General features: G+C 55.3%; 1 protein-coding gene across 1 annotated transcript in view; it reads left to right on the forward strand.

Moving 5' to 3' along the window:
* LOC116643439 (carboxyl-terminal PDZ ligand of neuronal nitric oxide synthase protein-like) overlaps positions 1 to 12,005 on the forward strand; it is a 276,985-nt gene that overhangs the window by 244,744 nt on the left and 20,236 nt on the right. Inside the window, 3 exon segments of the mRNA XM_032422215.1 lie at positions 4,197 to 4,363; positions 5,709 to 5,888; positions 9,518 to 9,559. Of these exon segments, the coding sequence (XP_032278106.1) occupies positions 4,197 to 4,363; positions 5,709 to 5,888; positions 9,518 to 9,559 (389 nt within the window).

The following is a 12,005-nucleotide window of genomic DNA, read 5'->3' on the forward strand; positions in this document are numbered from 1 at the left end:
TCGCCAGCCTGGGGGGAGGCAGGGGAGTGTGTAAGTGAAGACAGTGAAGGGGGGGGGGGGGGGACTGCAGGTAGAAGTCGCCAGCCTGGGGGGAGGCAGGGTGACACCACAGTGGTTCCGAGCACTGGGCCTGGAGCCCCAGCACCTGCCTTCCCAGCTCTGTGCCTCAGTTTATCTGTCAGTGCTTGGACCTCCTGGAGGGTGGTTCTGAGGATAAACGATTTATACGGGTAAAACACTTAAATTAGTGCCTGGAAGGTAGTAAGTGCTATTTAAATTTAAGCTGTTACCAGTGCAGTTTTGAGGCCAAAAAGTGGCCATGTCCAGCACTTCGTGACTGAGCTAATAAACCCGTATTCTTTTTTGAAACCATTTTATTACTGTATCCTCGACATGTGACAAGTTCTGCATTGACCCAGAAACGCCTCTCCGTTGAGCCCCCGATGCTGGCCCATCCCCGGGAAACCAGCCGTCCACAGGTCCATCCCTTATGTTCTCCAGGGCCACCCTGCTGCTTGTCCCCAGCTTCCGCCCCGTGGTCGGTGTCGTCATCCCCTGCCCCCCGCCCGGCCAGGATTACCCTTCACTTGCTTCTCCCTGAGCACCAGGCCACCAGTGCTGTCTCTCCCGAGGGGTCACCTGAGTCTTCCGCAGCTGCTGGCTTCTTCCCCACTGCGGACAGATAAGGTCAAGCCTCTCTCATCGTCAAAACAAAACCAAATCCAGCCTTCCTTGCCCCTGCGTCTCCCCCAGCCTTATCTTTACCTCATCGTTCAGCTTCTTGCCAGATTTATCTGCGCTCATATAGCTTCTTCCTTGTCCCCGCATCCTGGCCGTTATCCCTCCAGCCTCCAGCGATGTGGTGTCTGCTGCCTGCCAGCCCTTCCGGAGACCACCAGTCAAGGTCACTGAGGCCCCTAGCTAGCAACCTGAACCAGCCTTTCTGTGCCGAGTTCACCACGGGGCAGGAAGCACTCGCCCCGCCCCCACCCCACCCCAGCTTCTGGGGCACCACCCCATATGCACGCACAACCTTTTTTTTTTATCTGCTACTTGCTTTCCAACATCCTTTGCGTTTCTCCTGGGCTCGGTCCCTGTGCTCTTTTCTGACTTCCCCCGTGGTCTCGACTGATGTTTATTTCCAGACCAGAGCTTTTTCCTGAACTCTCCCAACAGCTGATGGGTATCTCCACTTGGTTGTTACAGACCCTGTGATTCCAGCAGGTTTAAAACTCTGTCTTACCCACAACCCTGCTCCTCCCGAAATTTCCCTAAAGGGCACCAGTCCCTACCAGGTCACCTAAATCAGAAATTTCAAAACTCATTTTATGCATATTCCTCTCTCCCTCCCTCCCTATTCCCACCGCTCTATCTCCCCCCACCACCGTTAGTCTGTCACCCTGTCCTGTGATTTCTGTGCCCTGAAAACCTTTCATATCTGTTCTCCTCTGCTACTGTGACCCTCTTAGCGTAAGCCCTCCTGTTTCTCACCTGGAGTGTTGCTTTCTATCTTGTCCCTTCTAGATCTGTCCTCCACATCATTTCTGGGGTGAAATTTGAAAGGATGAAAACCCTTTGGTATTACTCACCTGCTTTCAATCCTTCAAGATAAAATCCTGACTCTCCCTGGTTGGGTCCCTCCATACAGAGCCGGCAGCAGTGAATACCTCTGTATCTTTTCCCCCACCTAGCACGCCTTCCCAGCCCTCCCCTCCCCAGGACCGCTTCCTCACCTGCCGTAGCTGGTACTCCTTCTCCAGGTGTTCTCCCCTCTGCACGGGTTACCCCCTGCATCCGGGATAGCTCCCTCTGAGGGGACACGGCCTCCTGCTGCATCCTTGGTCTCTGGTTCCTCCATCAGGCTGGGGAAGCCTTGAAAACACAGCCCAATCTCCTAAGTTTCCCGGTTTTGCTAGAAGGTTTTTCGTATCGTTTCTGGTCCTTTAAGCTTCTTGATGCCAGGAAAGTTGCAAATACGAGATATTCCCCCCTTGTCTGTCAGGACCTGAGGAAGACCATTCGCTGTGGGTCCGCCCCCTAAATCTTGCCTTATCCCATATGCTAACAGGCATGGAATCCAGAGCATTCTGTCTACCCCAGCTTTACCCTCCTTGTTCTGACAGGTCTGTTACCATCCTGACTTTCACCCATTAGCCATCGTCCAAGCTCAGGACTTCAGAGGTGATCATCAGAGAGCCCATGGGGTGGCAGGAAGTCCCTCAGAAAGCAGGTCCTATGGCTTGTGACTCCCCTTCCTCAGCCTTGGGTTGGGGAATGGCCGAGAAATCTGTGACTCCCTCAGAAACAGAGCAAGAACCCAAGAGAGTTTCTGATCCCTCCAGGCTTCTGGCCTGGGCATCTCCAAACGCTTTGTGTCGTCGGTATTAGGGACTCCAGGAATGGGGGTCGGGGGGGGGCAGCCTTCTTCTGTAGCCCACTCCTCTGTTTCGCTGACCTATCATGACACTCTTTCCTTTGTTAGTGTTTACTGAATACCTTCTCCGTACCAGAGCCCTGGGAAGCATGAATGAGACCCAGCCCTGGCCTCAAGACTGAGGGGTTTGGGGGGGTTGGACTAGAAGGCCAGGCACGCCCAATCCCAGGTGTCAAGTACGCCGACAAGTGGATGCACAGTGCTGCGGGACTGAGCCTCTCCTGGGGACTGGGGGAAATCATTTCTGCTCAAAACACATGCATTTCACCCTGTTCATCTCCACACTGGCCCAGAGAACCGATGCTTACAGTCCAGCCCATCCACCTGTGGAGAAGTAGGCACGAGTTCTCCGTCCACCCTCGTCTCACAGGCTAGCCCTCCCGACCATCAGGAAGGTCACTTCTGGGCGCAGGGGTGTGGTGGGAAGCAGCCTGCTCTGTGTCCCCGCCTGCTGCCTCACAGAGGAGCAGAGCCACTCCGCCAGGCCCTGTCCCAGGGCCGTGTCCCAAGTCCTGGAGCAGCTGGGAGGAAAACCAAGCACCCTGTTGGCTTTCTGAAAACCAGGCTTGCTTCCCCAGTTGACTCACGTGGTTTGCATAGGAAGACCTGTTAGAACTATTTGTTCTAGGGGCACCTGCCTGGCTCAGTTGGTAGAGCACGCAACTTTTGATCTTGGGGTGGTGTTCAAGCCCCATGTTGGGTATAGAGATTACTTAAATAAATATTAAAAAAAAAAAAAAAAAAAAGAACTATTTGTTCTCCGAGGCAGGCCCTCAGACAACTAAGGCCTGGCTGCTCGGGGAGGGAATTGGCTCTCTGTATTTCCTGCTGACGTGAACCTCTTCCATTTTACACGTGGTGCTTGGTCTCTGAAATCTTTTAAGAAATCTTATTTGAGTACAGTAGCAATGAGCTTAATTCCAGATGCAGAGAAAGAAAAATACTTCCCAGGAAATGCCCAGGAATGGCCAGGTTTTTATAGAATCAAGAAATAAGAACAGGGAATGAAGGAAAATAAGAAATAGCAGGACTTCCATACACATGCTGAGTGCAGCCGCTGTCTTCAGTGGGGAGGTGAAAAGTGGAGTGTGGACAGACTGGAGAAGACTTGAAACCCAGCCACCCCCTCTGTCACCCTTCTGTCCCCACTGCTGCCTCCTGCAGGCCCCTTTCCTGACTTCTGTGCTTGGTGACAAGGTCAGAGTCCGGCTCGCCTTGGAGGGGTAGGGGGCTGCCCCCGTCTCAGATGGGACCTCAGGTCTCCTCGGCCTCATTCTTCTGTCACGTACCCTTCCTTGTCCATCTAACTTGGCCTCTGATTTTGCTGTCGGAGCTGAGGCCCTGGGAGTGGGGCCACTTACCCCTGGTGTGACAGCCCGCCAGGGGCACGGCTGGGGAGCCCCCATATCTCTGGACTCCCAGTTCAGGGCGCTGTCCCTGGGTGGATTCCACTCCTGAGCTCAGAGGAGGTCGAGGTGACAGTTACCCCCTCCCTTCTTGAGCCCCTGCACCCTGTCAATATCGACCTCATGCCAACCTGGCAAAGCAGTGGCGTCCAGCCTCAAGGAAACTTCATTTTTGTTTCTGGACTCTGAAGAGATAGTAAATAGGAACATCTCACCGGTTTGGGAATGAAGGGCGGGTGGAGAGGTCAGGAAGCCGTGGTGCTCTCTGGGCCTGACGTCGCTGAACGTGAAGTGCCAGGAAGGGAGGAGGACCTTGTTCTTGGCGGCGCCCTGCCCTTCCCTCTGTCGCCCTGCAGGCCGCCAGCTCCCTGGAGCCGAGAGGGCCTCCACGGCCACCGCGGAGGAGACGGACATCGATGCAGTGGAGGTCCCGCTCGCGGGGAATGATGTCTTGGAATTCAGCCGAGGTGTGACAGACCTTGATGCCGTCAGGAAGGAAGGAGGCTCCCACCCGGACCCCAAGGTAGGTGGGAGGCGGCGCATCACACGGTCCGCATGCACACGGCCTCCCGGAGCAACACGAGCTGTGGCCTCAGCCACTGTCAGAGTCACGTCCTCGCCCGTGCGGGGTCAGCTTCGGTGACAGAGCAGGTTTCCTCTCCTCTGAGAGGGGCCGAGTGCCGATGCCGCTGGCTTACGCCTGACGAGCGTCGCGCTCCGGGGGCCCCGCCGTGCTCCCTGGCCGTGCTCCCTGGCAGTCCTGCCCCCCGTGGCTCCACATCCCAGCCTGGTGCCTGCGCAAAGCTAATCCTCACGCGCCACGACGGATCCCCGGAGCGGAGTTCGCTCGGGCGGCCTCCGCCTGCAGGTAGCGACTGCTGGGGCGCGCCCACACGCCGGTGCCGCTGAGGCTGGCACTTGGCCCCTTGGGGGTTAGAACCTCAGGCATCATCAACTCCAGCCTCACGTCTTACAGCTGAGATGACCGGGCTCCCAGGGAGTTCCTGGTAGAAGCCAGACCGGGACACTAAGAACTTGGGAGCACATTCCAACCTGAAGACACAAGGGAAAAGCCAGGAGGAGAAGGCTGAGAAGCGGGCCTCCCCTTCGACTCCCCGCATCCTGGCCACCTCGCCTTCCTGTTGGGCTTCGGCCTTTTCTGGTGCAGGTCAACGGGCGGCTCATCGGGAGAAGCCTGTCTCCGGGCGGTGCGGGCCCATCGTCTGCCTGACACTGTCCTGACGTCATGTGCCCGCCGCAAACCACAAGAGCCATGGGTCAGTGGGTGCCTCCCTCCCTCCTGTCTGAGGAAGGGCCAGCAGCAGAGCTCCCAGACACAAGACGTCTCTCCCTAAACTTACTTTATGGATCACATAAGCCATCTTAGTGACAGTTCCCACCTGCCAGGAGGGAGGCCGAGGGAGACGGCACAGAAACCACGTTCAGCCTGCAGAGAGGGTCTGTCCAGACCAGCGGCTCTCCCTGCAACGCAGGGCCGGCTGGAGTGGCCCCCCTCATGCAGCCCTGGAGGAGGGAGCCCCAGGGACCCAGCAGAGTGAAGGTGGCAGCTTCCCCCTTCCCGGTCTCGTAACGGGGTGGTGGGTGCTAGGTTCCCCAGAGATCAGCCCCCCGAAGTCCAGGTGTGGTTATTGTTGGACGCGGCATGATAGGCCGGTACCCACCGTCTGCCTCCATCACGTTGGGTCAGTTACTGAGGGTCCCGGCAGCGTTGCCTGCCTGGTGGCCCCGGCCCAGGGTCCTATCCACACCTCCACTAGGGATGCAGCGTTTCACGCCGGCCGTGTCCGTGCCACGTGTCGGAGAGCGGCCACGGCCTGGGGTCACGCCCATCTTGTCTTCTCCTCCAGGTCTCACCCCACCCCCAGGAACCCGTGCTGGCGGCCTCGCCCAGGATGCTCCTCCCCTCTTGCTCCTCGAAGCCCCCAGGATGGGGCCCAGGGACGCCGCTGTCCAGCCAGCACCAGATGCAGCTTCTGCAGCAGCTCCTCCAGCAGCAGCAGACGCAGACGCAAGTGGCTGTGGCCCAGGTTCTCCTCCACCTCCTCCCTCCCTCTCAGGCTCCACTCTCATGGGCTTGACGCGCCTTCCCTAGCGAGGGGCAAGGGGCAGGTGTAAAACCCAGGGAGCCATAAGGGATCGCTCACGCTGTTGGACCATTGCTTGTTGGGGGAGGGGGGATGCAGTCGGACTGGAAGGAAACGTTCTGGTTTCCCGTGTATCCCCTGCTCTGAGCTGGGCTTGGCTGGCTTGGCTGGACATTGTTGGATTAAGGACTTGAACTCACCAAGGAACGAGATGCACCCAATTGCACCTTCCCCTTCCTGCCTCATTTTCCTGGCATTTGGGGTGGGAAGGGATGCTTCTGGAGTCAGGACAGGTGTGACTTTGTGAAACTGGTCTTGAAAGAGCTTGAAATACGACTTTGTGCAGAGACCATCGTGGCGTCCTGCCTACCTTGTCCACATGGGTTCCCACCCTCCATCAGCGCTCTGCTTCTTCCAGGCAGGATGTGACAGCATCCTGGCCTCGGAATTTGCTATAACGGGATCCAACTTATAGGACCTTACGGGCCATATTTGAGCCACGTGAGGATTGGCTTTGATCTCAGGAGAAAAGTGCTGTTTGAGCCCCAAAAGCTTGTCAGGCTGCTGCCTTGTAGAGGAGGGGGAAGCCGGTTCCCCTTGCTGCTTCTGGCAGGGATTCCTTCTGCTTGCTTTCCACGGAGGGCGTTATTGTCCACATCTTCCTTGGGACTCATGCATCTGAACTTCATCTTCGCCGTAGCCAATCAGGGAACAGTGAGGACAGGATCGTGCGTACCATTCATAGACTGAATTCTGAGCCTGAGGGACGGGTCAGGACCTGGGGGAGGGAGGGGAGGAGGACAGCGAGGAGGGTGGTGAGCGATCTAGAAAGGCAGCTCCATGTACTGGCCTTCTGGATTTGTGGGACCAGGCTGATCTCTAAGGTTTTCTGCATTCTAGAATGACAGGGAGCAGACTTCTCTGGGGAGCGCTTATTGATCCCCATTGTTTCTCCTGCTTACTCTTCTCATGGCCCTTGGGTGGAGCGATCACCCAGACAGAGCTGTCCTTTCCTATATGTGCACCTTGAGAAAGCACTGGCAGCCTGCCCAGAGCAGGATCTGCTGTGACTTAGTTCTTGAGACCTTCTAACATGGTCTCACACAGACCGGGCCTGAGGCACAAGGCTCACGGAGGCCTTTTGCAGCCAGGTTGGAGAGCGTAGCATCGGTGAGGCATGGCTCCTAAATGATTTGAGCCTTTTAAGAAATTCTGACCATGAAACAAAAGGACGTGGTGTGCTAATGCTAGGCGTGTTCGCAGGTGTTTCCAGAACAGCAACAAAAAGAATGCCGTTAATGGCCTCTTATACGTGGGGGGGGGGGGGGGGGGAATCACTGCTCTTTGTCAAATAGCAGAATTCATCTCATCTCCTTAATGGCCATGTGGCAGTCCCGAGAGTCCCCTCCTCCCTGGGATGCCGGCTGACAGGAGCACAAAGCCTGAGTGCCCCAGCGCAGGGCCATTCCACGACTCACATCATTTCCGAAAGTTTCCCCTTGAATACAAATCCATTCTCCAGCCGTAATACTTTTCTTTTTCAGCATATCAATTGCCAAGTAATTATTATTTATCTAAGAAAGGGCTTGATGCATATTCATGATGGATATTATCGGAGAGTCATTTGAATTTGAAGTCACTGCTAAATACTGAAGAGAAACGGTGCGCAGGTCTATAATCTGCACGACAAGAAGATTGTCGTGGCGGTCTATGGAAGCGGTCCGCAAAGCCACAAGACCCAGAATTTGTCACGGCTTTGCCACCGTCAGCATGAAACCCTAAGAGGGGTTCTCTAGAACAGAATCAGGCCTCTGTCTCAGTGGGACAACCCTGCCCTGTCTTGATTGTCTCTCTCCTCGAGGAGAGTGAGTCTCAGGGAGTCGGCGGGGAGGGAAGAGCACGGTGTTTGCGGTTCACTTCATGAGCCCTTCTCTGTCCCAGCCTCTTCCACGGGCTGGGAGCCCTGAGCCTCCGACTCCCGATCATTGGTGACGCCCTGGTTGGCACTTGGTTCAGGCAGGGACGTGACTGGGAGGCCAGTGTTAACGCATCAGTCCTGGGGGGATGACGGGTAGGGTCAGGGACTCACAGGATCGTCAGTCAGACAGGACCTCGAGAGCAAAGATCGCTTCTTGAACACACGCCTCTCCCGCTCTCTGCCATCCCCAGGAGCAGCTGTGGGCAGACCCACAGGTGGCATCCTCTCTGCTGCCCGGTTTTCGGCTCCTGTGTCCTCCGGCACACTCAGCCCTAAGCCCTTCTCCTGTTCCAAGTTTCTTTCTATGTTCCTCCTTCTCCCATTCTCTTTGTCGCACTTGATCCAAGGGCTTTTTATTAGTGTTTGTGTCTTTGGGTAACAACAATCATATAGGAGACAGAGGTGGATTAATAGGTCTTCTTGACATCTTCCGTGCATTTAAAATAGATCAGCTCTGGCATACTTGGTTTCTCCGTGTGGTGGGATTGATCTCAGTGTCCAGCATGAGGTCAGCTTTCAGTCATCTTGTCAAACTCTATTGCCACCAGACTGCAAGGTTTCTTCATCTCCATTAAACTGGATTCCAGTGGGCTGTGCTATGAGCTCAACACTGCAGGTGGGAACGCATTTTCCTTTCCTCTGGGAGCATCCAAGTCCTCCTGGGTAGAGCTAAGGTAGAGCTAAGGATACAGAGTATCTTGCAAACAGGTGCACTCTTGGGGTCCCTTGTTGCATTATTTATGCACCCTTCCCCCCACCCCATTTACTGTCATAGGCTATTCCCGTTCTGCTGTTATCCTGGGCCCGGGCTTAGATCTCTCTCCTTTGCGGCGTTCTGCTTTGGTCTAAGACCTTGAGATCTCTCTCAGCCTCTCCCTAAATCGGTTCAGAGCTGGTCTAGAGGAGCCTGCCCTGGCCTTAGGGGTACAGGGGAAAGGTGTTGCTCAACCACTCTTAAACATTTCTAGCTCAGACTTGAACGTGTCAGCAGTGAATACCCAAGCCCCCTCTGACCACTTTCCCGACCCAGCATGAGGCTTGCCTGGCTGCCCCGGCTTCCTGTGTTGAGTTGTGCCAGAAGTTCAAGGGTATGAATGACCGTATAGCCAAGCCTTGAGCCAGAGCTAGGTGGTCGCCGGCACCTGCATGGCCTTACGCTGGGCCCGTCGAGCTCCAGAATTGGCCTGGGCACCGCGGCTGACTGGCAGGAGTGAAGGAGGCCGGATTCCTTCATGGCTTGCCAACTGCGGGCTCAGCCTGTGAGTGCGCCGCTGCTGCGTAGAGATCCCTCTTCTCCCTGCTGCTCCTTGCGCTTATCCTGAAACCAGTGATGGGTTACTTACGCTTCGCGATCGTGTGCGCTGTAGTTAGACGAACAGCCCTGAACGCACTCCCACACCCCACTTCCAGGCCCGAGACTTAGCTCTTGTCCCCCTGGCTTCTCCCAGTCACCAGCACCCTGGGGGCCCTGCCTTATGCATGCTGAGACAGCGCCGCCTGCCTCCGCTTCTGTGTCTAGTAGGGCGGCGGGGGGGCGGGCAAATTGCTCTGGTTCTCTCCACGCCATTTCCATGTGCCTGCTCCCTAACTTCAGCCTGGCCCTGCCCCCACTTCTCACGGAGGAGCTGGAGTCCAGGCAAGTAGGCTGGAGAGCGAGCGGGCAGTGGTCTGGTGCCACCGGGTGGGCTGAGGGTGGGCGTCAGAGCTGGAGGCTGCAGGGATGAGCTCCTCCACTCCGGCTGTGGCCTTGCCTCTGACCTCGTCTGTGAGCGGGATAGTCCTTGCCGAAGACGCCCATAGCTCTGGAAAGCAGAAGCTAACTCGTATCTTCTCGGAAGTTAGTAAGGCCTACTTTTGCAAAAGGGGTTTCGTTCTTTGAAAGAACGGCATGCTGAATACAAATCACTGTCCCCTCTGGTAGGACAGGAGGGGGTGGTGTCTGCTTTTGTTTTAGGATTGAGGGAAACAAGCACACAGAGGTAGAGCAGCCTGCCCAAGCCAAGGCTGAAAATAACACTGCCTCATTTTGGTGCTTCCAAGGCCAGACCTACATGTGCAAAACCCAGGGACTGTTACATTGCCTCCAATTTAAAACAGTCCAGGCCGTTTTGTCTCAGCCTGGCCTGGTGTGGGTTCTCCAGGGGCGCACACTGCCACGGAGAGTGGCTTGAGCCTCTTGCCTGCTGCCACTTTGGACGGCCGTAGAGCCCGAGGGGCTCGTTAGCCTGGCTTTAGGCAGCAGTGTGTGCTTTTGCATTCCTGGGGTTCGAAAACACCTGAAATGTTGTAACTCTGCATTCGGAAAGCTGAAATTCTGATCGAATCTGCACAAGGAGCACTCAGACTCAGGAGCATTTTTTCATGGCGCTTAGTGCCGGGTAGAAACATTCGACTCAAGGGCCGGCTTTTTTGTATCGATGGCACTCTACCATGGGGAACTTGATTACCTGCAAATGAAGCTCCCAATATCCACCCCCGCCCCAGCTTCTGCAGGAGGGGACTCCTCTTGTGTCCCCAGTCCTAATTCTCTGATGTCAGAGTGGGAATCTAGGGATTTTCTTCCGTGAGCCTTTGATGAATGGCCCCTCGTGCTGGAATTCTACATTGCCTGAGCCTCTAGGCAGGCCCCTCAGTTGAGAGTTAGAGAAAGGGAGGTCCAGGTGGAAGGGAATGACCTACAGTTGCAGAGGGAGTCACCAACAGACTGGAACATTCCAGCTCCTGGTCTGGTGCTCTCAACTGGCCTGTTCTATTGGGGTGTCCACATGCAAGATGCAAGGATCCGAGTCCATGGTTTGCGTGCAGGGAGCCCTCCGTAGATGCCGGTTAGCAGGAGATAGAATTCTCTGCTTTTTCTGCTTATAGGCATTGAAAATTTTGTTCCAAATTTCTTGCTAATGTTTCTGTTTCATTCCAAAGAAAATGGAAAATGGATAATTTACAATTCTGCCTGCTCAGTAGATTCCTTTCAATGATAGTTGTGTTTGGAATCAGTTACATTACTCACAGATGGAAGGTGAAGGTTGGCCCTTCCCCGAGGGCGGGGGGCGGTGCATTTCTGGGGGCTTCCCACAGCAATTGTCCTGTTTCTCAGAACCAGCAAGATGGGGGAGGGGGGAGCGCATCTCAGGTGAAATATCTCCATGTCTCAGTTTCCAAAGAAGATAAAGGCTTAACAGCCACCCACCATCTGATACCCAGATTAAAATATTATTGTGGCTTCTTTCCCTCTTCTCATCGCTCTCTAGATCTTTCCTTAGTTGATATGAGGCAGCAAATGAGGCTGATTTCTAAACCAAAATGTCAGTTGTGTCCTTAGCAGCACCTCATGGAGGACAGATTTACTTTAGATTCCTTAGGCATCCTTCCCCGGGGGCACGAAAGGCCCAACCTTAGGAACCACTAATGGAAAGTGGCAACTAATCTCATTAGTGGCTCCCACCTAGAAGCAGAGCCAATGCAAGGTCAGGTCCTCAAATCTGCCAGGAGGGAAGCAGTGGCCACATCCGAGAGTGTGGTTCTCCAAGTGCTGGCGGCTGCAAGGGGCAGACGCTGGGCTTGGCAGGTCCCTGGGCCGAGCTTGGCCAGACCCTGGGGTGGATACTGTCTTTTACTCCCTGGTAAAATGTGCATCTCTTTGGAGCAAACTGCTCTTCAGAAATCCAGAGCATTTATTGTCTGAACCAGAGAGTCAGCTAGCTCTTCGTCCCCTCTCCTTCCTCCCTCCTCTCCCAGCCTCCAGCTGACTCACCCCAGTCAGCCTGCCTCTGCCTTTGTCCACACCGTATTTTTGGTCCAAGGAAGCCTCTTTCCCGCAAGCTGCCTTGGTCCAGGCCAAATTCATTAGCTCCCTTTCTTCAGGGACCTTCCGAAACCCTCCACAGAGACCCCTTTATCCACCGCTTAGTGGAAGAATCACATGGGCGTGAACATGATTGTTGCCTTGTGACTCAGTTTCCTCAAGCCAGGCTCCTGATACAATCACCCCCCCCACCTCCTGCTGTGTTTTTCTCTCTACCCAATTATGCACCAAGAACAGAACCCCCCCCCCGCCCCAGCCCCGAGCACGCTGGGTGCCATGT

Source organism: Phoca vitulina, unplaced genomic scaffold, assembly GCF_004348235.1.
Source record: "Phoca vitulina isolate PV1807 unplaced genomic scaffold, GSC_HSeal_1.0 scaffold26, whole genome shotgun sequence".
NCBI classification, from domain to species: domain Eukaryota; kingdom Metazoa; phylum Chordata; class Mammalia; order Carnivora; family Phocidae; genus Phoca; species Phoca vitulina.